This window comes from Pelodiscus sinensis, chromosome 27, assembly GCF_049634645.1.
Source record: "Pelodiscus sinensis isolate JC-2024 chromosome 27, ASM4963464v1, whole genome shotgun sequence".
Classification (NCBI taxonomy): domain Eukaryota; kingdom Metazoa; phylum Chordata; order Testudines; family Trionychidae; genus Pelodiscus; species Pelodiscus sinensis.
Window position 1 is genome coordinate 17,204,986 of NC_134737.1, and position 27,878 is coordinate 17,232,863.

Here is a 27,878-nt window from a genome sequence, read left to right on the forward strand (position 1 = left end):
GGCAAGCAGGAATTTACGCATGCGCCCTTCCTGTCCCGGGGAAACGGGGGTGAGGGAGCGGTGCGGAGACGCATGCGCAGCAGCGAGGAGTCAGCAGAGTGCTGGTTTGTCCCGTGCGAGTCGCCGTCCGTTCCGTGAGCGGCGGTGCGAGGAGCGCTGGGGGGGCCGCGATAGCGACGCACCCGACCCCCCCGCAGCGAGGAGCCGTGAGGAGGGGCTGGGACCCCGCCGCCCCCTCCCTCGCGCCCCGTAAGTGCCTCCCCCTCCCCTCAGGCAGCTGCGCCCCCGGCCCAGGGCACGTGCGCTGCGGGGCCCGGCCCGGCCCGTGGGGACAGCGGGGCCGCGCGCCCGCATCGCCCCCTGCCCCGCATCGCCCCGCCCCCCTTCCCGCCCGCATCGCCCCGCCCCCTGCCCCGCCCCCTGCCCGCTGTGTCGGGGGCGAGCGCAGCTGGGGAGCGGGCCGGATCCGAGGGCTGAAGAGGCGCGAGGCCCCTTCCCGACTCCCGGCCGGTGAGTTCCGGGGGCTGCTTCGTGTTTAAAAACAAACTCCCGGGGCCGTCGCTGCCAACTGGCAGTGAAGGGTCCGCAGCTGCTGTGCGCCCGGGGAGACCCACCAAACACTCGGCCTGGCAGGGTCCGCTGGATCATCCCTGGCAGGTGTGTGTCCAGCCTGCTCTTAAATGTCTGGAGAATCCACAGCCTCCCTAGGCAAAAACAAAACACAGGACTGTGTAGCAGTTTAAAGACTAACCAGCCTTTTACCATCCTGACACTTAGGAAGTTTTTCCTAATGTCCAACCTAAACCTCTTTCACTGCAATTTAAACCCGTTGCTTCTTGTCCTGGTAGGGGGCTGGGAAGAAAGCTTAGCCTGCATTCACCAGGGATAGGCATCAGTGCCTCCTGTGTGCTGTGGAGCTGAGCCAGGCTCCTTGCTGCAGATATTGTGACTTGGTAAATGGACTTATGCTACCACTTGCTCTGGTGTGGCCCTGCCTCCTTTCATTGTAGTTGCGGGAGAGGCAGCAGGGCATGTTTGAGTTGTGCTGCTACCCTCAGTGCTAGATTTTAAGTCCCAGAATGGGAAGCTGGACTCGGCCTCACAGGAGATGCTGCTGTGGGTGAATACGAGGTGAGCTCCTTTGCCAGCTCCTTCTCCTAGGCTTTTCTTCTGCCCCAGCTCTGTAACCCATCTCAAGCCTCATGGACAAACAGAGAAGTCACAGTATGCACAACTCTTTTTCTGCACTGTAACAAACCTACATCTCTATGAATGAGAAAAATGTTTGTCTTAAAACCTCAATGAGAAAACAGTCTTAAATTGGTCAAAGAGCTTGTGATTTTAAATACATTGCATTTTACTTATTTTTTTCTTGCAATAAATAAGCAAGGGTACCCAAGTTTTGCCCTGAATTTGAGACCTAAGAGAAAATTGACTTGGTGTTATGTCTTTAAACTTTATTTTTAGAAACTAATTTAAGATGTAGATGTTGTAAACTGAAAAAAGCCTATTTTTTAAGTTCATATTTGTTTAGAGGTAGTTTTCTATCTGGATTTTGGCAGTTTGTTTTGTGGAAACTTCTTGTCGAGTAGGAAAGCCTAATTGTAAAAACAGCGAAAACAGCAAATTTTTGTCTGTCTTCAATGGCTCCATACATCCATTTGTTAATATTTTGATTTCTGGTAAGTTTCGTCTGCATGTTACTGACTTAGAGATGCTCTATTTCTCCAAGTGTAAAAGAAGAGGAACCTCTGATTGGGTGTCTTAAGGGTGGGCGTTTTCATCTCTAACATTTTTAGGAGATGAAGAGAATGGATTGGGAGAAGTATAAAACATTTTCAATGCTGCCTAAACTGTGGTTTTTTTTGAGGCATCGTATTTGTCAAGTTTCCTTCCCTCTTCCTGAGTGGTGTTCAAGTCAGGCTTCCTGTTTTTGTACCTTTTATTTTGTAACCCTCTTCCCTACACTCATTCTAATTCACCGATGGCGCACAGTTTAGACAACTCATCTATCATAATTGTTCTCTTTATTAGAACTTGGATATTAAAACTAATGTAAAGATTAACTTCACTCTGGATTCTTAATTCCAATGTCTAATGTAGCTGAGTGTCACTTATTTGGTGAATTCTTGCTTCCATGTTGTGTTGTCATTAGTAGTATTCCCCCCCCTTTTTCTCCCTTGTTTTCCAGGAGCCATGGCAATGACGGGTCCAACACCCTGTTCATCAATGAGTAACCACACCAAAGAGCGAGTTACAATGACAAAAGTGACATTAGAAAACTTCTATAGCAATCTGATAGCACAACATGAAGAACGGGAAATGAGGTAATAATCCCAGTTGAGAGGAGAATTGTTACCATAGGCCTTGCTGGTAACCAGCTCGCTCATCTAAGCTTGTCAGATATGATGCTTACATATGATGCTTTATGAATACAAATGTTATGCTTGACACAGAGGATGTTATTGTCAATTAAAAGAAAATACTGTTCTGATTGTGTGTTCCTAAGTCCATTATTCCATTGCTGAGCAATTAAAAACATCTGTTTTGTTGAGCCTGCTTTGATGAAATCAGTGAAACATTTTCAAGCTTAAATATAGAGTCAAATAGACACATTGAGATTTTAATATAGCCGAGGGGAAACCAATTTTATAGTTACCTTAGATTCATGTAAGCAGTAAAGTAGGAGGCCTGTCTGTACAAATATTTACTCTTCCTACTATTGCTCCTTGGTATTTTTATTCCTTTCTGACATCTCTTGTAGTTTTATGAACTCATGTGGATTCAGCTTAATTTTGTATATCAGTTTGATACAGCCATCTAATAAGGGGAAATTCACCTCTTCAAAGACACCAAGCAACTGCTGTTTAAACAGTCATTTAACTAACTAATTGGCTTTGAAAACAACAAGTAATCTTGTGGCACCATACAGACTAACAAAAATATATCGGTTCATGAGCGTTCATACTATTGATGTGAAAATGAATGTTAAAGGCAGGAGAAATTGGCTTTGTAATGCATTAACCATAGCTTCATTAACACGGGTCCTACAAATGACAAGTACTTCTTGTGCTGCTTTAATATATCTTCAGTTGTGCTATTTGCACTTCAACTCATCTGATGATAAGTTTCCGAGGGATAGCCATGTTAGTCTGTAACGTTAAAAACGAGTCATCCTGTAGCACCTTGGAAGCTAACAAAATATATAAAAAATATATAGGTATGTTGAGTATGAACTTTCGTGAGCAAAACCCTCTTGCTCAGATGAGCATCTTTATCATCCTCTGAAGTGGGTCTCATCCCCAGAAACTCATATATTTGTATTAGTCTCTGAGGTGCAACAGGACTAACAGGCTTTGCTACTGGGTGTAATGAATTCCTTAAGTATCCTTGGAAACCTTTCTTTTCTCTCTGTGGGTCGGCTTCTCTGAGGTGCTGAGCATCCTAAACGCCCATGGAATTCAGTTACGTTTCAGTGTGGTGAGCACCGCCCAAGAATAGGCCCTTTAGCCAGAATTTTCAGAAAGCCTTTCTTCTCTTATCTGTAAATGCTCAACACTGGAAAAAGCTTCAGCATTGCTTGGTCCTGCCAAGTAACTCACATTTGGTATTTGAGTGAGGGGTGTGTGTACGTAAGAGATGGTGAGCAAATTGTACTTCCTGGGGGCCTAAATAAGGGGAGGGCAGTTTCAGTATGCCACGTTATAGAGATGCTGGGCTAAAATGTTATCAGACCCCCCACATTTGCTTAGTGGCGACTCGAGGCTGGAAAAGGATCTTGCACAGAATGACTTGCATATTGAACAGGAACTCTTTGGTGCATTAGTACAATACAATGTTGCAAAGGCCATCGGGAATCCTAGAACTGGAAGGAACTTCAAGAGGTTATCAAGTCCAGGACCATGAGGGAAGCTGAGAACATGATTAACGTAGGAATTTTTCATGGCACTGGCCAGTGCTAAATGTTAACAAAAATAGATTATATTCCTAAAGGAAGAACAGAGTGGAATTAAGGGTTTAAATGTATATCAATATTTTGAAGGAGAAATCCATTAGTATCGGTTTAGGTACAAATATGGCTCCCGTCTCCATGATAGCTGAATGTCTCTCAGCCATTAATGAGTTTATCCTTTCAACACCTCTGGGGAGGCAGAGAATTATTTTACTTGTTTTACGAAAGGGAACTGAGGTTCAGGGAAACTAAGTGATTTGTTAGTGTCACGCTGGGCACTAGTGGCAGAGACAGGAACCAAACTCAGATTTCCCGAGCCCCGTCGGCATGTGTAGTCACCAGATCCTTTTTGTGGCAAATAAAGCATGTGAGATTTCAGGCACACTGGTTTAGATGAGCAGAGTTGTAGAGGGCAGGTGGTGAAGTTAGACTTCTATTGGAAAGTTAGGCTTGAGTATAAATCTGGAGAGACTAGCATCTTTATATACTCTGAATCTTCAGGCTTCCACATTGGCTTTTCGCCAAGCATTTGAAAGTATTTGAATAAACATTGATGCCCATATGATGTAAGCAAGTATCATATCCTTTGACCAGACGAATAAATCAAGGCAGAGAGGTTAGACTTTCATGCTGACTGGTGCAACTCTGGGTAAGGCAGGAACATCCAGATTCCTAGTTTTCTGGCTCTTAGTTCTAGACCACACTCTCTTTTGGTGTTAAAAGTAGGTTTGCTTTTTGTTGGGTTTTCTGAAGAATTAAATATGATTTTTTTCCCCTCTCTCCTCTCTCCCCCTCCCCAGACAGAAGAAGCTAGAAAAAGTGATGGAAGAGGAAGGTTTAAAAGATGAAGAGGTATGAACACCGAACAAGGCTTTTGGGTAGATAATATAACTAACCTATAGTCGTGCTGTTGGTGACCTTTCTAATTGGTTCATTATGATCCAGATGGGACCTTTACTATGGATTCTCATAAACTGTCTGTTTTCTTTTTAAAACAAACACTAGAAGAGAATCAGGAGGTCAGCACATGCCCGAAAGGAAACAGAATTTCTTCGCTTAAAGAGAACAAGACTTGGTTTGGAAGATTTTGAGTCCTTAAAAGTAATAGGCAGGGGGGCATTTGGAGAGGTAAGAACAACTGATTGCTCGATAAAACCGTAATAGTATTATAGAGACTGGAATGCTTTGAAAAGATTGTTTAAAAGGTCACAACAGTACAGTTTGAAGCCAAATGACATAATCATCACTGCACAGTACTTGTTTAAAGTTTAACATTCAGTTACACCTGTCTTTGTGTTGTCATGGCTAATTTGTATGAAAAAGCATAAATCCACATATGTAAAGGACCAAAGTGCTGGTGAAAGGGGGTTGGTTGGCAGTCTTGGTGTTCAGGCCCCTCTAGCTGTAGAACTGATGTAACAAGCAGCAGTACAGGTGCCGTGCCAGTCTGCCTCCATGCTGATCTTGGGATACTGGTTTTTGAGGCTGTGGTGATAACTGAAACTGCACACCAGAGGGCATTTTTTACAAGGTTTTTCATGACCTAGAACTTGGTCACTAAACTGAATTTGGACCATGAAGTTCAAGTCATCGTTTGTATAATGATCCGGGATCTTAGGGCTTACCATTCCTTAAGCCACTGGATGCTGCTTATCTTTACGGTCTGATTCTGCTTTGCAGACTAGAAGTGACATGTTTGCTTTTGGGGTATAATATTCAGAGTACAGTAAAAGAAATCTGGAAAAGTTGGGGTGATAAGGATGTATTTCTGACTCCATATTTTTGCAAAACTTGCAGGTGCGGCTTGTCCAGAAGAAGGACACAGGGCACGTATATGCGATGAAAATACTACGCAAAGCTGACATGCTTGAAAAAGAGCAGGTGATTACTATTAATTTCAAATAGCAATTCTGGTAGCTCTGCCTCTTTCTTTTAAAAATCTGTTTTTCTGCTTCATTACAAACTCAGGATAAAAGTGGGTTAAAAACTTTGAGGTGTATGTATTTCTCTCCCCCGACTATCCAACCTGCTTTGGATTTGAAAATTTCAAGCTTGTTATTCTTTCTGAAGACTGAAAAACCATATAACTTTTGTAGTCACTACAGAAAGGATGTGGATGCATTGGAGAGGGGCCAGCGGAGGGCAACCAAAATGCTGAGGGGGCTGGAGCACATGACCTAGGAGGAGAGGCTGAGAGATTTGGGTTTGTTTAGTCTGCAGAAGAGAAGAGTGAAGGGGGATTTGAGAGCAGCCTTCCAACTTCCTGAAGGGAGGTCCCAAAGAGGCTGGAGAGAGGCTGTTCTCAGTGGTGGTGGATGGCAGAACAAGGAGCAATGGGCTCAAGTTACAGTGGGGAAGGTCTAGGTTGGATATTAGAAAAAACTGTTTCCCTAGGAGGGGGGAAAGCCCTGGGATGGGTTACCTAACAGGTAGTGGAATCTCCACCCCTAAAGGTTTTTAAGTCCCAGCTTGACACAGCCCTGGCCGAGTTGATTTAGTTGGGATTGGTCCTGCTTTGGGCAGGGGGCTGGACTTGATGACTCCTGAGGTCTCTTCCAGCCCTGGGATTCTATGAGGAAAAATATAGTTTTCACTTAAAAACAGATAAACACAGTATCGGTAACTAATTGTAAATATGTAGTAATATGTATTCATGTGTTTAAACCAGCATTAAAAAAAGATATATATCTGCAACCTCTGTCAATCTTTTGATGAAAGTTGCAGTTTGTACTGGCAAGAAGCATTCTGGTCTGATACCAAGCAGGACTGAAAATTTTGTTTTCATTTGAATACTTGGAGAAGCAAGGTGTCTTCAAAACAGCATTAGAGGGTAGCTGTGTTAGTCCGTAAGGGTACGTCTACACAGCAACAGTCTTTGAAAATAATTAGCATTATTTCAAAAGAACTGCCTGCTGTGTAGACACGGACTATTTTGAAATAATGTTGAAATACTGTCAAGCTGGAGGACTTCTTACTTCAACTCCTGTAACCTTCATTGTACGAGGAGTAAGGGCAGTTGGAGGAAGAGGGCTCTATTTTGAAATAAGTGCTGTGTAGATGCTCCCAGTTTCAAAATAAGCTATGCAATTGACGTAGCTCAATTTGCATAGCTTATTTTGAGTTAAGCTCTGCTGTTAGAACACACCCTAACTGGAAAAATTATTTTTTTTTCCAAACAGCAGTTTTCCTCCTTTTAAACAGAGTAGAGGAACACTTTTGTACTTGATGTGATACTGTTATCACTTGACATCAGTTGTACGTGAACTCTCAGTACAATCTTCAGAGTGCCCGCTGACTGCAAGTCTGATTTCCTCCTGATTTACCTGGTCTAATGGATTTAATTGTAAATCTCAGTTGCTGGAACAGCACGAATCCTTCAGACCCACTCTCAGGACTCCCAAAAGGGTGGCACTTTCCATATGAATGCCAATCTCTGAACATCGTGTAACATGTTTGATAGCACTTCTGGGAATATTACTGTCTGAACTAACCAATACTTGTTTGTCACTGGAGTCCATAGGAAGTAATGATTTGTAGGCATCACTTCCTGAATTCACTCTTGTCTTTTAAAGGTATTAATTAAAAATAGGATATTACTCTTGACTTCTTTGTCTTTACATAGCAACTTTGAAAGTCAGTGCTGGGTGTGCGGGCATGCATTGATGCGTTTTGAGACTTGGGTTTGACTCCCAGTCTCTCTTGTGGAACTAGTAGATCTGGTCGTGAAATATCCATGTCTCATCTATTAGATGTTAACTGTTAGTGCTCTTAATATAGCAGATATTTTAGCCCAAACAGTAAGTAGTTTGTCTTGTATAATAAGTACCTCAACATCAAATGTATATGTTCATCATATCTATAATTCAGTCAAGGTTCTCTCTTCCTTGTGAAGGTTGAGGAAGTAACAATAGTAGACTTTGAAGTGCTCTGTTTGTCTGCAGTCCAGGTATAAAGCAGGTAGCTTGGGGGAAGAAAAAAAAAGCTTCTCCATACTACCTTAGCCACAGCTGGGCTCGCAGGGGATCCGTTTTTTATAGGCACAGTAGGTGTATATGTAAATGGAAATCTAGGGTAAAATGAGATGAGTTTTCTCCATGAAAACTTAGTGAATAATTGTGTGCTGTGGGTTGAGTCGCACCCTGCGGTGTTAGTGATCCATTGCTCAAATGGATGAGGAAAAAGACAACTTTTGGACCTGACCTTGCCGACGTGGTGCTCGCTATTGTAAAGAGTCCTGCTGAGTGCAGTTAATTGGACTAAATATTATAGCAAACACTACTTGTGGTGGTGTTTCTAGGATCAAGCCTCCTTCACTTGCTGTTAAAACTAGGGTCATATTATGAACCCTTTGCTTGCATTGGTGAACAGTTACACAGTCAGTTCTTAGGTCTACCGAAGACGTCTCAAAACAAAATCCTGCCATAAGCTTTACAGCTGGAATCTTTGAACATGGCAACTCTTCACTCTATGCCCTGAGGGGCCAGAGGGAGTCAAAATCCCAAGGAATTTGTTCAGTAGGTATATTCCAAACAAGCATGTGGCAGTGAGCTTTAGTATCGTTTCTGCCTAGTCATTCTCCTAAACATATTTTATAAACCTATTGCAGTATTCCAAAGGTATAATTGTCTAAACCTGTCACACTCTTTTAATGCATGAAAATAACCAGTGATGAAGGTACTGATCCATGATATTTCCAGTCTTAATGTAGAGACCTGACAGTTGCATAGTCAGCCTTTGAATCCCCCTGAAAACAGAGTTTGAATTGTGTGTGTGAGATAAATGCAAGTAACAACAAGTAATAAACATAATCATTAACCATCTGCATCCATATACCCTAGGTTGGCCATATTCGTGCAGAGCGGGACATTCTAGTGGAGGCGGACAGCTTGTGGGTTGTGAAAATGTTCTATAGTTTTCAAGATAAATTAAACCTCTACCTTATTATGGAGTTCCTGCCTGGAGGTAATTTCCTTTTGTTCTGTGGCTGTCCTCTCGCTTTATAACAAACCCTGCATATATTTGTACATGTGGAATTGCCACCCAGTGTTGTGTTGGGGCTGACGCTGCAGGGAGCCGTGCCATTCTTAATGCCAGGTGACGTCATTGGGGAGTGAGAGTGATTGGCACCTTGCAAGATCAGGCTTGTACTGAACTGTCGGTGCCTTGGGCTTGGGTACGGCTGTTTAAAAACTTGACCTAGATGTTTTGCCCAGCCTTACTTCAGTCTGACACCTGCCCTCTTAAAATCATAGCAAGCTTTCAGTTTTCTAGCTCTTTTCTTGTCATTGGCTGGCATCACAAATAACCTGGAAAGCTTTATTTTGTGGAAAATAAAGAGGGTAAGTCTAGAGTGCTGACGTTACTACAGTTTACTAACAACTGAAAACTTACCATGCAATAATTGAAAGCAAAAGAATGACTTCAGACCTGCTGTTGTGTAATAATGCAGCCTGTTCTTGCTAAATGTGCTTCGGGCTGTAGCTTTCTTACTTGAGGTCCAGATCTGGTGTGGGTGTCCATAACTAACTTTGCTTGGAGGGACATTTCTATGTGGATAATTCAGCTTTTCACCAATTGGATGTTTTATATAACTCAGACAGAAACTCTCAAATAGACTCTAATGCATTTGATTTTGTACCAGGCTTGCTAAATAGCACACAACAGATTACACTCTCGCAACTGTCCCTCTTCACTTCTCTGTGATGGCTTAATTGACTGGCTGTTAAGTGATTCGTCCTCTGTCCATTACTCTGATTATGTACCAAATAATGTTATGACCATTAATGAAAACTAGACTAAAATGATCAGAATAAGCAAAGGACATTTGGCAAATCCTTTGAAATTGTATCTACTTGTGCACACAGAATTTCAGCGGGTCTCTTGGTGATTAGTACAAACTAGTTGGGTCTACTGCATTTCTTCAGAAATGGTTGTCTCCATACCTGCCGCCAACAGATCCCTATCTAAGAACATAAGAACAGCCACACTGGGCCAAACCAGCGTCCTCTTTTCCGACAGTGGCCAATGCCAGGTGCTCCAGAGGGAGTGAACAGAACAGGGAATCATCCAGTGATCCTTCTCCTGTCATCCATTCCCAGCCCCTGACAAACAGAGGCCAGGGACACCATCCTTGCCCATCCTGGCTAATAGGTCCATCAATGGCTGTCTTCCATGAATGTATCTAGTTTTTTTGAACCCTGTTAAAGTCCTGGTCTTCACCACATCCTCTGGCGAGGAGTTCCACAGGTTGACTGTGTGCTGCGTGAAGAAAAACTTCCTTGTGTTTGTTTTAAACCTGCTACCTATTAATTTCATTTGGTGAGCCCTAGTTCTTATGTTTTGGGAACAAGGAAATAACTTTTTCATATTCAGTTTTCCACACCACTCATGGTTTTATAGACCTCTATCATATCTCCCCTTTGTCATCTCTTTTCTAAGCTGAAAAGACCCCGTCTTTTTGATGTCTCTTCATATGGGACTTGACATCACAGAACACTTCAAGCTATTGTTCTGTGTTAGCTCCAGTTCTTGGCCTGCGATCGCGCTGTTTGTAAGACCACCGAGAGAAGATGCTGCCTGGAATCTAGGCTACATTGGGAGACGTGCTACCTTGGGCTGGTAACCTGAGTTCTCAGGCATAGCACTAGCCCCAGAGAGCTTGCATTTTATGGAAGCTTTATTTTCATTGGCTCATTGCTATCAGCTGACAAACTACTGAGCACCACTAGGCTTGACTGTAGCAGAATGAAGAACTATGTGCATGTCTGGATGCATTCCTTGGGTGTTTGTGATCCACAGTGTAGAAATGAGAATTGCTTCATAAGAGCTGTCTAAATTCACCGAGAGGTAAAATGTCTTGTGTCAGTGTTGATGTGTGTTACTAAGAGGCTAGAGTGTAATTGTCATTGGTATTGACTTCTGCTGTTTGTGCGGCTGACTCTGTCTAGGCGATATGATGACCCTGCTGATGAAAAAAGACACGCTAACAGAAGAAGAGACCCAGTTTTATATAGCGGAGACTGTGCTAGCCATTGATTCCATTCACCAGCTGGGGTTTATCCACCGGGATATCAAGCCAGATAACCTTCTCTTGGACAGTAAGGTACAAGTGTGTTAACCGCTGTCTGCAGTGTTGCTGTAGCCATGTTGGTCCTGGGATTTGAGGGAGACGTGGTGGGGGAGGTAAAATCTTGTATTGGGCTGGTTTCTGTTGATGAGATGGGTCCAATAAAAGTGATTCCCTTCATGCGGGGGCGGGCAGGAGGCGGCTCGCCAAGCCTTTCAATCCAGCCTGCACCCCTCCCCGTCAGGATCCTCAGGCACGGAGCCACCACTGCCGCTCAAGCTGGCTGGCTGCTCCATGCACCCGGGTGGCAGGGGAGAGGCTTCACACGCTGCCCTCCCCGCAGCCAGTAGGAGCTGAGAGATAGTGCTGGGGAGGGGGCAGCACGTAAAGCCCCACCACACGTGGCACAGAGAGCCACGTGGAGCAGCCAGCCCTTTGAGCCTGTGGCTGAGGTAGGCAGAGAGCCCGCCTAAGGGTCCCGCTGGGCTACTGACCGGGAGCTGCCTAGGTAAATGCCTCCCAACCAGAGCCTGAACCTGGCACCCCCTGTGCACTCCCCCCTTCACTAGGTCACAGCTCCCTCCCAGAGCCTGCATTCCTCCCACAGGCCGGAGTCCTCTCCTCATGCAGGGGAGGGTGTAGGGTCTGAGAGGGAGTTTGGGTGAAGGAGGGGGTTGGGGTGCAGATCACAACCTCCTTCACCCAAACTCCCTCTCGGACCCCGTCTCCTCTCCTGCATCCCAGTCCCCTCCCCTGAGCTTCCTTCTGTACCCAGACTCTGCACCCCCTCCCCAGAAAAGTGCAGCCTTTGCCCCCTTACCAAATCTTGGAGTGGCCCTGTGTCAAATTATTGCCCACCCGCCTTAATCGCTGGGTGACACGTGGGTATCAGAAAATCTCCAGCCTTCCAAGGCCAGAACCTTAGTCTCGGAGTGCTCTCTTGTTCCGAGCTGTTTTCAAACCATCCTTTTGGTTTCATTTCTGCCTCCTTAGTCTGAGATTTCCTTTGGGTCTGACATCCGCTTTGCATGTGCTCACCAAATGTCGAGCAGTGTGTTTACACTAGGGATGTCTACGTGCAGTCGACTACACGATAACCGATAAGCCTGTGAGGAGCTGGCTTTAAGCAGGCTCCCATGAGCACCAGATCTGCCTCGTCCCCATCCTGCTGCCTCTGATAGAGGGGTGAGAGGGGGACAGGCAGGAGCTGGTGCTGAGGAAGCCGCCTTAAAAGCTAGTTCCCCCAGCACCAGCTCTGTGGTGCTGCCTGCCTTCCCATCGCCCCCGCTGCCTCTGTAGGAGGGTCTACGGAGCCAGCACGCATGGGGAGCCTGCTTGAAATCCAGCTCCCTGTGCGTATCAGCTCCAACCTGCCCCCTGTCACAGGCAGCAGAACGGGGTAGTGGGGCAGGGGAGGCTGGTCTGCAGCAGCAGCCCCTGGACTTGAGGGGTCCAAGGCAGTAGTATATCAGAGGCAGCAGTGCAAGGTGACAGGCAGCTGGTCCATGAGGGGAGCTGGTTTTTAAACTGGCTCCCCGGTGAACTGGCTCGCTGCTGCCTGTGATACAGAAGCAGCAGCATAGGGTGGCAGGGGCCTCCCCAGGAATGGGGCTGGGAGCACACTGGCTGCCGGCCTCACCCCTGGGGACTATCCAAGAGTCGTGTCACCACTAACATTTCATGCGGTTACATGCCTGTTCAGTTGCATGCTTACCCCGAGTGTGGGGGTGTAGCTGGTCCATTGGGCTTCTGGTCTCATTAGCTCTTCTCGAAATCTCTCTCGGAACTGGTCAGGATACCAGTTCACTTATGTGTTTGTAGTCGCTCGGTCCCAGTAAGCTGGAGTATTTCCATTCCTTTCTAGTGCTCAATACAATGTTGTTTGTCTGCTTATCTCATCCGTGAGAAATCTGCTGGCAAGAAGCATTTGAAATCCGGTTAATTCCAAAACTAGTGAAATGCTCTGATTGGAGCAGATCACAAGTGTCATGTGCCTTTAGGATTTAATATGATATTTTTAGGCTTGAAAAGAACTTTGCGTTGTAAGTCATTGCTGCCTTGCACTGGGGATAAGACCAGTTCAACAACTGCCCAAAGTAATTGTGTGTGGTGGGGGAGGGGGAGAGGGGCTGTTCTTACCTGGGGTGTTCATTATTGAATGGCACGAAGCCAATGGACAATGGGGCTAATCCTGCAAAGTGCTAAAGGCCTTCAGTTCCCATTGAAGTAAATGCTTGTTGGGAACATTACTGGCTTGTTCAAGACCTCGTTTCGGGCAGGCAGTAGATCTGCTCAGTGTTTTGTCAGAGGACATAAGTGGGTAAATGACGCTTTTCTTGGGTGTGGGCCTTACGTTGTGTTTTGGGTCTGTGCATCTCTAGGGCCACGTGAAACTGTCCGACTTTGGTCTCTGCACTGGGCTAAAGAAGGCTCACCGAACGGAGTTCTACAGAAACTTGAACCACAGTCTTCCTAGCGACTTCAGTAAGTTCTCTTCCATGGGAATTCCTTCCGGTCTCCTGAGCCCACCCTTGCTCTGCTACCCGGCAGGCTCGCTGCATGCATGTCAGCAAGGACTGCTGGCAGATGGCATAGGAGCTGCGCTCCAGACTAGGTGGCGCACCGTGGAGACAGTAACTCCTGGGAGTGCACATCCCACGAGCTCCATCTTGCCCATTGGTTTGCATCCCAAGGCGTGATGCAAATGATGGACACCACTGTGGGTGGGACCCAGTCCGGGTCCTGGGGCCCAGGAGCACTTGCTGACCCTGTGGTAGCAGGCAGAGTTTGGCGTGTCTGAGCTGGAGACTGCACACCCCTCCACCCTTTACAGGGTCCCCTCAAACTATGGGTGAGGCAGGATAGGAGAGCAGTGTTGGGAAGCTTCAGGGCTCTGTCTGAGAACTTCTCTGCTGAGCTAACTGCACAGAGAAGAGATGGGTGCCAGGAAAATGGTGGCCTGTTTTCCCTCCTGTTCTGGTGTTGCCCTGCAGCCGGAGAGCTTGCGCTGTGAATACCAGACGTCTGACCAGAGCTGACATGGCTGCCAGCAGACACAAGGTTTTACAAAGCAGTTGGCCTAGGGACCCGGTCTAGCCTTTTCAGGTAGCTGTGCCTGACTAGACGGCCCTCAAATGCTGAAATAGTTATTTTACCTTCCAGAAGCAAAAGCGTTTCCCATGTGTGACTGGGTTTGTTTGGAATGTCACAGAAGCGAGAGGAGGCTGGAATGTTGTCTCTTCTACATGGTTTTAATGCTGAGCTGACTCTGTTGGCGTCATGGGATTTATTCCAGATGTCCAGAGATGCAGCTGAGATCAGAGCCTGGTCCTTTGAGTGATGTGATCGTGAAGCAATCTTTTTGTTCGGGGAGTTAGGACCTTTTAAAACATGGCTGTGTAATGGAAGTGCTCCCAGAGTTCTGACTAGGGATGATAAATGTAGTTTAATCGACTAGTCAATGGAATTTCCATCGACTGGTCGATAAGCAGGGGAGCCGCAGTGGGGCTATCTCCCGGCCCTGGGAGCTAACCCTGCCGTGGCTCTGCCTTTTAAATGTGTTAAAAGCCAGTAGGCTCTTAACGCATTTAAAAGGCAGAGGTGCAGCATCTGAGACTGGGCACAAGCTGGGAATCCGCTCATGCCCTGCCCCCTGTGGAGACGGTTTTGGAGGGAACTGGCTTTTAAGCTGGCCCCTGCTCTCCCCCCGTGCCCAGCGCTGCCTCTAATAGAGGCAGCAGGGTTGGGGGGAGAAGCGACTAGTTGAGGAGCTAATTGCTTACATCCCTAGTTCTAACTGCACTGCTCAGAATGCAGCCTAGACTGCCAAGTGGCAGGCTCTGGTAGCTGCTGGTGAGCTAGGAGGCCCTCTGTCCCTCTTGGCACAACTCCAAGCAAGGCTCGTTATCTTGTGTCGCAAGTGGAAGAGAAAAGAGAAGTGAACAGCACTGATGCCTGTGTGCTCTGGTCCTCTCTAGCTTTCCAGAACATGAATTCCAAAAGGAAAGCAGAAACGTGGAAGAGAAACAGACGTCAGCTGGTAAGTGCAAACCTGCCTACAGATCACTTGCATCTCAGGGCTCAGCTGTGAGAACAAATGACCAGCATTTATTGCGGGGGCAGGCGAAAGCGGGTCTGCTGCCACCATCCCGCATCCCACAGGCTTGCAGTGCACAGAGCGCGTGGCCCCCACAGCCAGCCACTTTGAGCAGTGTGCGGGGACACAGAAGGCAGAGAGCCTGCTTGAGGGTCCCCCTGGGTAAGCACCTCTTGGCCAGAGCCTGCACCTGGCACCCCAGTCCCTCCTCTTAACTTTCTGCCCCCCCTTGCACCGCTGCTCTAGGTCACAACCCAAAACCCCTGCACCCCAATCCCCTAGCCCAGGTCACAATTCTCTCCCAGACCCCACACCTCCTTCTGCACTCAACCTCCAGGCCAGACCCCGCGCCTTCTCCTCTGATATCATGGAGGAGTGCAGCTCCTGACCACTTACCAAATTAATGGAGTGCCCCCCATAGAAGTTATTGCCCACCCCAGATTTACATGATGGCTCTTTTCAAAGCTCTCAGAAAACTCCTCTGAAATACCCTGACAGATCTACATAAGAACAGCCTTACTGGGTTAGACCAAAGGTACATCTGGTCCAGTGTGCTGTCTTCAGGTGCCCCACAGGGAATGCAGAATAGGTAATTATCAAATGATCCCTCCCTTGTCACTCCATTTCTACCTTCTGACAAACAGAGGTTAGGATACCATTCTTACCCATCCTGGCTAATAGCCATTGATGGACCTATCCTCCATGAATTTATCTAGTTTTTTGTTTTTTTTTAACCCCTGATCTTCATACCATCCTTTGGCAAGGAGTTCCACAGGTTGATTTTCTTGTGTTTGTTTTAAATCTGCTACCTATTAATGTCATTTGGTGACCCTTAGTTCTTATGTTACAGGAGCTTTTACTTATTTACTTTCTCCACGCTGATCATGATTTTATAGACCTCAATCATATCCCCTCTTAGTCTCCTCTTTTCTAAGATGAAAAGTCCCAATTGTCTTAATCTCTTTTCGTTTGGCAGCTGTTCCAAACCCCTCATCATTTTTGTTGCTGTTGTTTGAACTTTTTCCAATGTCAAGATACTGTTTTTGAGATGAGACAAGCACATCTTCAGGCAGTATTCAAGATGTGGGCGTATTGTGGATTCATATAAAGACAATAAGATATTCTCTATCCTTTTTTACATTATTCCTACCGTTCTGTTCGCTTTCTTGACTGCTGCCGCACACTGAGTGGATGTTTTCAAAGAACTGTTAACCATGACTCCAAGATCTCTTCCTTGAGTGGTAATGGCTCATTTATTCCCCATCATTTTATGCATACCGTTGGGATTGTGTTTTCCAATGTGCGTTACTTTGCATTTATCAACATTAAAATTCATCTGCCATTTTGTTGCCCAGTCACCTAGTTTGGGGAGATCTTTTTGAAACTCTTCAGAGTCTGCTTTGGTCTTAAATCTCTTGAGCAGTTTGGTATCATCTGCAAATGTTGCCACCTCCCTGTTTATCCCAATCTCCAGATCATTTATGAATAAGTTGAATAGGTTTGGTCCCAGGACGGACCCTGGTGGGACCTCACTAGTTACCTCTTTCCATTCGGAGAACCAACCATTTGTTCCTAAACAACCTTTTGGGATAACTTTTAACCAGTTATCAATCCATGAGAGGACTTTCTCTCTTATTCCATGACAACTTACTTTGCTTAAGAGTCTTTGGTGAGGGACCTTGTCAAAGGCTTTCTGGAAATCTAAGTACATTATATCTGGATTCCTCTTGTCCACATGCTTGTTGACCCCTCTCAAAGAATTCTAGTAGATCGGTGGGGCATGGTTTCCCTTTACTGAAACCATATTGACTTTTCCCTGATAAATTGTGTTCATCTATGTGTCTGACAATTGTTTTCTTTACTATAGTTTCAACCAGTTTTCCTGGTACTTACATTAGACTTACCGGTCTGTAATTGCCAGGATCACCTCTTGAGCCCTTTTTGGAAATTGGTGTCACATTAGCTATCTTCCAGCCAATTGGTACAGAAGCTGTTTTAAAGGATAGGTTACAAATCACAGTTAGTAGTTCTGAAATTTCACATTTGAGTGAATGCTGTCTGGTCCTGGTGACTGTTAATTTGTCAATTTGTTCCAAAACCACCTCAATGATGTGTTAATCTGGGACAGTTCCTCATATGTGTCACCTAATAATAATGGCTCAGGTTTGGGCATCTCCCTAACATCCTCAGCTGTGCAAAGAATTCATTTAGTTTCTCCACAATGACCTTATCGTCTTTGAGTGCTCCTTTTGTATCTCGATCATCCAAGGGCTCCTCTGGTTGTTAAACTGGCTTCCTGCTTCTGATGTACTTCAAAAAAAATTGCTATTACCTTTTGTTTTTTTGGCTAGCTGCTCTTCAGACTCCTTTTTGACCTTCCTAATTTATATTTTTACACTTCATTTGATAGTTTCTATTTTCCTCACTAGAATGTAGCTTCCGCTTTTTAAATGATTTCTTTATCTCTCTCATGGCTTCTTGTGTTGTTAAGCCACGGTGGCACTTGTTTCATTCTCTTAGTGTTTTTAAAATTTGGGGTATACCTTTAAGATGAGCCTCTATGGTGTCTTTGAAAAGCGTGCATGCAGCTTGCAAAGATTTTACTTTTGTCACTGTACCTTTTAATTTCTGTTTAACTACCCTTCTCAGTTTTGTGTAGTTCCCCTTTCTGAAATTAAATGCCACAGTGCTGGGCTGCTGAGGTGTTTTCCCCACCACAGGAATGTTAAATGTTATTACATTATTGTCACTTTCCAAGCGGTTCTCATGGACCATATCCTGTGCTTGACTTTGGACAAATCAAAAATTGCCTCTTCCCTTGTGGGTTCCATAACCAGCTGCTCCAAGACACAGTCATTTAGGGTGTCAAGAAACGTTATCTCTGCATCCTGTCCCGAGGTGATGTGTACCCAGTCGATACGGGATAGTTGAAATTCTCCGCTACTACAGAGCTTTTTTTATTTGATTGCGTCTCTAATCTCCCTTAGCATTACACAGTCTCTATCCCTATCCGGGTCAGGTGGTTGGTAATACATCCCACTGCTATATTCATAGTATTGGAGAATGGAATTACTGTCCACAGAGATTCCGCGGAACAGTTTGATTCACTGAAGATTTTTACTTCATTTGATTCTACGCTTTCTTTGTCCTATAGTGCCATTCCCCACCAGCACAACCTGGTCTGTCCTTCCGATGTGTTTTGTACCCTGGTGTGACTGTGTCCCATTGACTCTTCATTCCACCACGTTTCTGTGATGCCAATTGGATCGATATCCTCATTCAATACGAGGCACTCTAGTTCCCCCGTCTTATTGTTTAGACCTCTAACCTTTGTATTAAGCACTTTAAAAACTTGTTACTGTTTACTGGCCTGCCATTTCTTGATGTGATTGAATGGGACTCTTCTTCATTTGACTATTTATTTGTCATGGGATCTTACCCATCTCTTATCTTCCATCCTCTCCTATTTACTAGGACATAAAGAATATTAATAGATCCTCCCGTAAGGATTGTCTGTCTGTCCCACGTGTTCCTTTGCACCTGTCGGCTTTCCTTCAGCTCTTAGTTTTTAAACGAATGTAACGTTAAGTGCCAACAATCTGGTGCCATTGTGATTTAGGGGAAGCCCAACCTTCCTGGACAGGCTCCTCCTTTCCCCAAAGTTTCCCAACTTCCTACTCAATCTAAACCCCTCCTGCAGTTCTGCCTGCCCCGGGGCCCTGCGTGTGGAACTGGAAGCAGTGCAGAGAACGCTCCCATAGGGACCCTGCATTTCAGTCTGTTTCCTAGCAGCCTAAGTGTGGCCTCCAGGGTCTCTCTCCCATCCTTCCCTCTCATTGGTTGCTATATGTACCATGACCGCAGGCTCCTCCCCCCCCACTACCCATCAGGCTCGGTAGGTGTCTCGAGAGACCCGCAGCCTTCGCACTAGGCAAGTCACCACACGGTTCTTCCGCTCCCCGCAAACACAGCTTTCTATGTACCTAATAATTGACTTCCCCATCCGGTACAATAAACTAGAGAGCCCCTACCCTGCTGCTGGGCTCTGCCTGTGTTCTCCTTTGACTCCGAGAGCTAATTAGTGTGGTTGCTTGGTTGGTTTGTTTGAAATCTGTACAGCTGGGCTTCAAACGGGAGAATTCATTCTAGCTTGTTGATCTGTAGTATGCTGCTGACTTTTCCAATTAAGCTAGAGAGCTATCAAGGCTCGATGCTTTTTCTGGTGCCGTTATGGCTAAACTAGCCAAGTTCTTTGCCACTTCCAAGGTAACATTACTCCTGGGCAGACTGTTAGCCCATAGCCAGACTGTGAGGCCTTAAGAGAAATGGAAAAAGCAGGTTGAGGCATATAGCTGTGACTTTCACTGTGAAGATTTCACAAACAATAACATAGAATCATAGAAGACTAGGACTGGAAGGGACCTTGAGAGGCCATCGAGTCCAGACCCCTGCCCTCATGGCAGGACCCAGCACTGTCTAGACCATCCCTGATAGACATTTATCTAACCTACTCTTAAATATCTCCAGAGATGGGGATTCCACAACCTCCCTGGGCAATTTATTCCAGTGTTTGACCACCCTGACAGTTGGACACTAGAGAAAGTTCCTAACTTAAACCTCCCTTGCTGCAGTTTAAGCCCATTGCTTCTTGTTCTATCCCCAGAGGCCAAGATGAACAAGTTTTCTCCCTCCTCCTTGTGACACCCTTTTAGATATCTGAAAACTGCTCTCATGTCCCCCCTCAATCTTCTCTTTTCTAAACGAAACAAACCCAATTCCTTCAGCCTTCCCTCCTAGCTCATGTTCTCTAGACCTTTCATCATTCTCGTTGCTCTTCTCTGGACCCTCTCCAATTTCTCCACATCTTTCTTGATGTGCCCAAGCCTAACTAGATCTGGCAGAGAATCTTCAGGATTAGATTTGCATTCATCACATGCTAGTTTGCAGCATTAAAGCTAGAGGAACAAGCCAAAGTCTCCAGTGTGAACTAGGACTATCCTGCAATATGCATTGCAGTTATTGGTCACTGTTAGGGATGCAAAATCCCGTATAATCAGTAACTGGTGAAATGTTAACTGATTAAATGGGGGCAGGCCGGACCCGTCAACCCCCAGGCAGGGGGCTGCTCGTGGGTAACTGTTAACTGTTCCCCAGTGATGCTTGCCAGGTAAGTTACCTGTTCTCATCCTCGTCACTATCTGGCTTTGTTGCATCCAAAGGGAAGGGAGGAAAGAGCTTTCCCTACAAAGACTTTTAAACAGTGTGCTGTGTCTGTCTTAATCTCAATGAAAAGGTTTCTAAAGGTAAATCGTCTCTAAAAACAGAGCCGCAGCATTTTTTAGGTTTTGCGCTCTTCCCCTGCGGTAGTGTGTTACTGCTGGCACTGGACTGGTACCCTGGTAGCAGGAGAGATCTTGCCTACAGATCAGGAGTCCTCTTTTGGCTTGAATAAGTCTTGTGTGCGTATTCTCTTCAAGACCTCTGGTCGGGTGAAGATTCCAGTCCTTCAGGAAAAAGAGGGATGTCCAAGACTGCTAACGAGGAAGGACTAGCACATTGATTCTGTCATTCCCATCTTGAAGGAAGGGCACAACTTTGCTTTGCAAGTTCCCTTATGTCCTAGCATCGACCACAAAGTATTCCGCTAGTGCAAACCCTCATTTCCATAGGCGGGAGCTCTCAAAACGTGTAACTGCAGCTGTTCCGTTTCAGGCCTTTTCCACTGTGGGAACTCCAGACTACATCGCGCCTGAAGTCTTCATGCAGACGGGTTACAACAAGCTCTGTGACTGGTGGTCGCTTGGGGTCATCATGTACGAGATGCTGATCGGTGAGCACAAGCAACGCACAAACCTAGGGGTGGTGTGAAATTCCCCCCGCGCAGTAGCAGTGTCAGTGCTCGCTTTTTCATAGCTTTGTTTATCTGTGTTGACGCACCAGAATGTTTGTGTCCTTTTTCCCTTTGTCTAATCGTCTTCAGTTTGCTGTTCACCTGCATTTTTTAAAACTTCTGTCTTGTAATCCAAATGCAGTTCTCCCCGGTTGCTTTCCTTGGTAGCTCTAAGTGCCATTGAAGCGTCGTAGTCACATTACCCTGAAATGCCTTTTCTCTTTCAGGTTATCCCCCTTTCTGTTCTGAGACCCCTCAAGAAACGTATAAGAAAGTGATGAACTGGAAAGAGACTCTGACCTTCCCCCCCGAAGTCCCAGTCTCTGAGAAAGCAAAGGATCTTATTCTAAGGTACCAGTAAGTCAGTGGCTGCAGCTGCCCAAGTGCTGAGCGTGGGGTCTGATGTCACGAAGTTTCTTATGGTCCGCGCTTCATGAAAGCTCCCTCGTACACCGTGTCCGGCAAGAGCACTGGTGCTTTGTAGTGTGAGGTGAGACAGTTGTCCCCGATCCACTGACTGGGAAGATGGCTAACGGAATGTCTTCTCAGATTCAGGCTGCTTCATTGTCATTTAAATTGGAGCCCTTAAACAGCTACAGCAGCGGAGGCTTTTGTAGAAAGTTTGTTTGGGAGCACATCATCTCCTAGCTCTCTTGCCTCCCCTGTGCCCTGGCCCCTTATTTCCTGTGCCTCTGACTGCTGCAGAAACCGAATCTCCACTTGAAGGAAGCACAGACTGAGCATGTTGAGTTGTTCTTCGGCTGTAGGCACCTTTTCTGGGCAGGCCGGCAGAGGAAGTCTTTGCCAGAGGCTCACGCTGCTTAGGGCAGCGGGTCAGAATTGCTGCTTTTCCGTGCTGTGCAGTTGAGACGCTTCTCATGAGTGATCTAAGTTCCCTTGGGAATTGAACAGTCTTTCCAGACAAACTCCTGTCACGCTTCCTGTCAGCCTTTGTGCTTTCACGAGATGCTGTCACCACCCAGACTCCGCTCCAGGAATACATTCCCTCCCACCCTCCTCAAACTTTGTCCTGGGCCCAACATCGTCAACAATGGGCAGGGGCGTCTGAAAACACTGGCGTTCAGAGTTTGGTTTATAAACTTAGCTGGGCTTTTCAAAGAGAACGTGTAGTTGTTTTGCTCTTTAGTCTTACCTGTGTACCTAATGTTTCTCCAGAGCTTTTAATCTGGTCCCAATCCAAAAGTGAAACGGACATGCTTTGTGTGTACTGTTGTCCTCTGCTGGTCTTGGGCAAAAGGGCAAGCCTGGGATAAAATATAGGAATTTACATTTAACATTCCTTAACACAGAGCCTGCACTGCTCTTGAAATAAGAGCTCTCATCCGTATCATTGTGGTACAGTTTCTGAAACGTAAATTCTAACTTGGGTTCAAAATGACTCCGTTTCTAAATAGAACATGTTGCTATTGTCATACATCCTTTCACAGATTTTGCTGTGAATGGGAGCACAGAATCGGTGCACCTGGTGTTGAAGAAATCAAGGGTAACCCTTTCTTTGAAGAGGTCGACTGGGAGCACATCAGGTAAGATGTTGCCAGACACTTCAGCCTCCTCCGGGAAGCTAGGCGTCATTCAGTTTTCCAGCCCAGTGGTCTAATTACATTGGACTGTGAAGTTTGTCAGAAGTGCTGCTACAGGCTGTGGCAGTAGAATGAGCAGCTCTGACTTGAGCATGCAGGGAACCAGGCGTGCCTGGCAGTAATGAAGTTCAGAGCCTGCCCCGAACTTCCCTGAGGTTCAGGCATACCCAGATGTTCCCAGTCCCTGTAGAAATGGAACAGATTCCTTGCCTGCCTTAAGCTAATGTTGAGATTGTTGCTCTTGGCAGAGAGAGACCTGCTGCAATATCAATAGAAATTAAAAGCATTGATGACACCTCCAACTTTGACGAATTCCCCGAATCGGATATCCTGAAACCAACAGGTAAATAGCTCCCCTTCATCTCGTCACTCTTTCAGATAACTAGGCTTCCTGTTCTGATAGCAGCTTGGTGAGGAGCCCTCAGTCCCCTTGGGGGAATGGTGAATGGGAACTTTGACGAAGTGTGAGCCCAGTCCTGCAGGTCCTTCACACACCGAACTTGCATTGGCTTTGCCGGGAGGTGAGGGCTTGTGGGAGCAGCCTCTGTGTTTGGTGCAATAGCTAGAGGTAGGATAATTTGCGGGAAGTTCAGCTCTAAACCCACAAGCCCTCCTGGAAGTGCCATTGAGAGCTGTACCCATGTGTTTTGTATAAAGGGTTAAAAAGCCCTCCTCGTCTGCCCCAGTAAGACCCGCGGCACTGCCCTGGCAAAGCATAGCTGGGGTGTGGCAGTGCTTCTCGGGGCACATTGTTCAATCCGTTCCACCAGGCGTTGCGTCGTTGGAGCAAGACTTGGGCCTTTGTGAACATGGGAGGTTTTAATACACTGGAGACCAAGGGTGGGCAAGTGACAGCCCAGGGCTGGATCCAGTCTGCAGGGTTGGTCTCTGGTGGGCCCCCTGTATGGTTACCTGCGCCGCTGCAGGAATGGGGTGAGCGTGGCTTCTGTTGGCTGCGGATTGTTCGGACCGTGGGAGTGGTGGGAAGCGGCGTCTCGGTCTGCGCCACTCTCCACTGCTCCCATTGGCAGCAGATGGGACGCAAAGGCAAATTCAGCGGCAGCAGCCCACAGCTTAGTCTGTGTTGCCCCTTCTGGAGCGGACTGCACCAGTTCCCTTTTGTCCAGAACTGAAAACCAGGAAACAGGATTTTCCCACCAGCAGTTTTGTCTGGGGCCCATATACTGAGTCTGTAGGATGAACTTCTCCAGTGCAGAACCCCCGGGGCCAGGCCAGTGCCAAACAAGAGTTTGCCAAAGCACTGTTGCCTAGCAACATCACCAGCATTGCTGCTGCTGGTGGGCTCTGAGACGGCGTGTGGGGTCAATTAGAGCTAAAGAACAGTGCGCGACAAAAGGCCGGGGCTGGGGGCTGTAACTGCGGGAAACTTGGCCGCACCCATGAACGGACAGCCGGTTAACTAATATCATGCCGGATGTTGCCGGATTTGAGCGGGTCTACCTACAGAAGCTAATCCTTGTATCGCTTTGTCTTCCAGTGGCCACAAGTAACCATCCAGAGAGTGACTACAAGAACAAAGACTGGGTCTTTATCAATTATACCTACAAACGATTCGAGGGGCTGACGGCCCGAGGGGCGATACCATCGTACATGAAAGCAGGGAAGTAGAGCCCTGGAACTCTTTCTGAGCCTTGGAGCATGCTTCTCTGTACTGGGATTATGCCCTTTCCTGAGGGCTATGAACTCTGAAGAGTTCTCCAGGACCCCGTATATTACACACCATTGTTATTTACTTGGATTTGTTTCTTCTGCTCCACTGAAAACATCCACGAACTCTCCTGTCACCTCTGATGCAGGCGGATATTTTTTCCTGCTTCGGGAGCAAGTCCATCTCTTTCACATTCAGTTCCTTGCTGGATGGTCCAGTCCATTAGAGCAGGAGGCGAGAGAGAAGAAAGCCTTTACTTTCTAACATCCCAAAGCACCTGGTATTTACAGACTAGTTCACCAGTCCAGGGTTGAGCGATCTACTCAATCTGCCAGGGCTGCCAGCACTGTTTTCCTAATGCTAAGAACTATAGCACAGGAAATAAAGCAATAATTAAAGCTTGAGAGGCACAAAACTGTCCAGTAACTTATCTAGTAGAAAAACAAAACGTGTATTGCCTTAAGTGTAGGTTTGTAGTGCTATTTTTTACAATGCTACTCAAAAACCTTGTGAAGAGCATTTTTCAGCTCAATCGGTAGCCTCCAGCTGTCGTGCACTTTACTTTTGGTACTAAGATGATGACCCTCAAGCCATTAAATATTTTTCTACATTAAAAAAAAAAGTGGTGTAGCACTTTGTGCTTTTCCTGAGAAGTGACAAGAGAAACAGGCCACTCCTGGTGGAACTTGCTCCATGGACGTGAACAACATTCAAGTGTTGTGGCGAAGAACCTCCGCGCAGACCAGTGGCTGTTGTCGAGGAGTAGAAACCTAGCCGATAACAGGAGCCAGCCTGGAAAAGGAGGGGGGTGGCGGTGGTCTTGGAGGAGTTGGGGGAGGGAAATCCATTTGCTCTGGGGATGAGCATCCTGAGTATAACGGGGCAGGACATGGGGTTTTCTGTACTTGCTGCTGTCATCTCATGGTCACTTCTAACAGCTACGGGCTTCGATCAGCTTCAGAGACGCTGCTGCTGACTTGCTGATGGTGTGCAGTAGCGTCAAGCAGCAAGTTATGGCAATGGTGTCAAATTCTGTCTAGGGCTCCTCTGCTGATCCTGACAGTGGCCTAAGTAGTTCCAAGTCCCTCTCCACGGCATGGCTAAGACACGGCGTGCACTCAGCGTCTGGGACGTAGGTCCTGCCATGTCTCTGACTGTTGCCTGATGTAGTTAATGAAAGCATGTTCCCATGTAATTAGGATGCATGAGAGCCCCAAAGTGCCTTCCCTTGTCCAAATGTCTCTGAGCTATTGAACTGGGTCAGACTAATTTGGAGGATTCTTTTTCATGTGCAGGGACGCCATTTAGTTAGCTAAAAAAGAGGTGCAATCGATGTGTTCCTAGCAGCACGCGAAAGGAACAGCCCCAGCCCCACCTGGTGCCAGTCTTCAGTGTTTTTGTAACCAGCGCATATCAGTCTGACCAGTGTAAGGGCCTGCTACTCGACACTGATGTTGCTGAACATGGAAAACAACTGTTTGGAAAAGTGAGATCAGTGTCTCCAGGTGACCTGGGAGTGTCATGGAATCGCATGTTGAATGGCTGCACTAGGGAATGATCCACTGATTGTCTTAGACGGAGGGGTCACAGAGTAAAGATCGAATGAAAGTTTGATGCGAGCACATGTATTATACCTAACGGGTTAAGTAAGCTTGTTAGTGACAACTTGGTAACACACTGTCTCTCAGTAAGTGCTGGAGCTATTAATGACTGTCCAGAAACCATAGTCTGTGCTGTTGTATTTCTGCGTGGTAGGAACTGGTTCAGTGCATTGCTGTAAGCAATGTGTAAATACTAAATTCTGCCACTCAGTCCTTCATTTGAGAGTAGTTTTTTACTCTGACAACAATGATCTTTGGACATGGGGGATTATTCATAGGACGACTTATGCAAAGTAAAATAATAGATATCTATCAGTTAGGGTCTTTATTTGCCAGCCAGCAAAGCATCCTTTAATACTGCTTATAAAATGTTTTGATGTGGTAGGATAGCTCTGTCCCTCCCCCATTTGAAAATGTTGCCTTATAAACTGTTCTTGGGAAGTTAGGAGCTCTTGGCACTTTTAACTATTGAAAAGTGTTTTGCAATTCCTGACAGATATCCAGCTCATTTGCTTCCTTAAATCGTGATGATAGACGAGAACCCCTCAAACTCTCGGTGTTGGAACAAGGGTTTTTGAGATGGCTAGCTGGCAGCTGCCTGATGCGCCGGTTGTAGGCGGAAGGGATGGTGTTTGTACAAATACCGAGGAGGGAGTTGCATGGGTGCAGCGGGGCGCTCGGACAGCGTATCTACAAGACTGGAACACTGGTGCACGTTTGATTTCTGAAGTGACCCTCGCTTGGGCGCTGCCCAGCGTAGTCCTTGAGTGGAAGGGCGGAGATCTTCCAAGGCACAAGTGCCTTAGGCCACCTCTACATGGCCACTTCCCACCCAGGGGATGTGAACCCTTCCCCTCCCCCAACTGCAGCAAGTTCCCGCGCTGACGTGCCTGTGGAAACGGGCTCCCCGGGCTGGAGGCGGCTCACACAGTGCTGGAATGGACTGACTGAGCCGTAGGCGCCTAGCTTCTGTCAATGGTCAGCGACTTTGAAATCTCCCCCAAGTGTCAAATGTGGCAATTTTCCCTTTACAACAATGGCATCAAGCCGTGCCCTTTGTGCCGGGCGTTGTTAGCAGCAGTAGGAAAAGAGCAGCCTCTGCTAGCAGAGTCAGAGCCTTGTCCTTGTGCGGCTAGAGAAAACGTGTCTGGCGTTAGCAAGTGAGCAGCCTGGGCGTGTTCTCGCGAGCTGAGAAATGGCGGCAGGCGGTGGCGATGCCCTGGGCCTTTGTGTAAAGCTGTGAGCACATGAGGGTTGCCAAGGAGCAGGCCTGGTACTTTCCCAGCTAGACCTGCAGGAGAAGGACTTGCACTGTAAAATGGCCTATTGCGTGTGACTGTTCTGTGATGCTGCTGGCGCCTCTCTCCCAGTGTCACTTATCACTGTGTCCCAACTCTGCCTTAAAGTCCCTGTGGAAAAGCTGCTGTGAAGGTGCACGGCCGTGCACCGCATTGTAGCGGGTGGCAGGCGTGCGCTGCCCAGGGCTGGGGTCTCAGCAGGGGGAAACGCAACGTCCGTGTTTCTGTGGGATGATGTTGGCGTTCTGCTGAGCTGTGTAAATAAATCCTCTTCAGGCAATGCAGTCGTGCTGCGTGTTTGTTGTTTCTACAAAGGGGAATGTCTGTTGCCAATGGTGATGGGGTTTTTTGAAAACCAGCAATTATCATAAGAATATAAGAACGGCCGTACTAGGTCAGACCAAAGGTCCATCTAGCCCGGTATCCTGTCTACCGACAGTGGCCGCCATCAGGTGCCCCAGAAGCGGTGGACCGAAGACAGTGATCAAGCAATTTGTCTTGTGCCATCCATCTCCCGCCTGTGACAAACAGAGGCCAGGGACACCATTTCTACCCCCTGGCTAATAGCCTTTTATGGACCTAACCTCCATGAAATTATCTAGCTTCTCTTTAAACTCTGTTCTAGTCCTAGCCTTCACAGCCTCCTCTGGCAAGGAGTTCCACAGGTTGACTATGCGCTGTGTGAAGAAGAACTTTCTTAAACCT

The 27,878-nt window shown here is 46.7% G+C and overlaps 1 protein-coding gene across 4 annotated transcripts; it reads left to right on the plus strand.

Annotated features, from left to right (window-relative positions):
• STK38 (serine/threonine kinase 38) lies at window positions 1–27,453 on the plus strand. 4 transcript variants are annotated; one of them, XM_075910576.1, is made up of 14 exons: window positions 1–249; window positions 2,192–2,327; window positions 4,753–4,804; window positions 4,958–5,080; window positions 5,750–5,833; window positions 8,791–8,914; window positions 10,900–11,054; window positions 13,400–13,502; window positions 14,996–15,057; window positions 20,827–20,944; window positions 21,232–21,355; window positions 22,453–22,548; window positions 22,854–22,948; window positions 24,104–27,453. In XM_075910576.1, the coding sequence occupies exons 2-14, from the start codon at window positions 2,197–2,199 to the stop codon at window positions 24,232–24,234; spliced, it is 1,398 nt and encodes a 465-aa protein (XP_075766691.1). In that variant the 5' UTR covers window positions 1–249; window positions 2,192–2,196; the 3' UTR covers window positions 24,235–27,453. The 4 variants fall into 4 exon arrangements, with proteins under 4 accessions (XP_075766691.1, XP_075766692.1, XP_075766694.1 ...); XM_075910577.1 differs by lacking the exon at window positions 1–249 and adding an exon at window positions 352–510; XM_075910579.1 differs by lacking the exon at window positions 1–249 and adding an exon at window positions 525–657.
• The last annotated feature ends 425 nt before the right edge of the window (window positions 27,454–27,878 follow it).

What these genes read in the sequence shown, in the direction of transcription:
- STK38 (XM_075910576.1), top strand. Translation starts at nt 2,197, where the DNA reads ATGGCAATGACGGGTCCAACACCCTGTTCATCAATGAGTAACCACACC. An exon ending in CATGTACGAGATGCTGATCG is followed by an intron (nt 20,945 to 21,231) that starts GTGAGCACAAGC and finishes TTTCTCTTTCAG; the next exon opens with GTTATCCCCCTTTCTGTTCT. An exon ending in GGATATCCTGAAACCAACAG is followed by an intron (nt 22,949 to 24,103) that starts GTAAATAGCTCC and finishes TTTGTCTTCCAG; the next exon opens with TGGCCACAAGTAACCATCCA.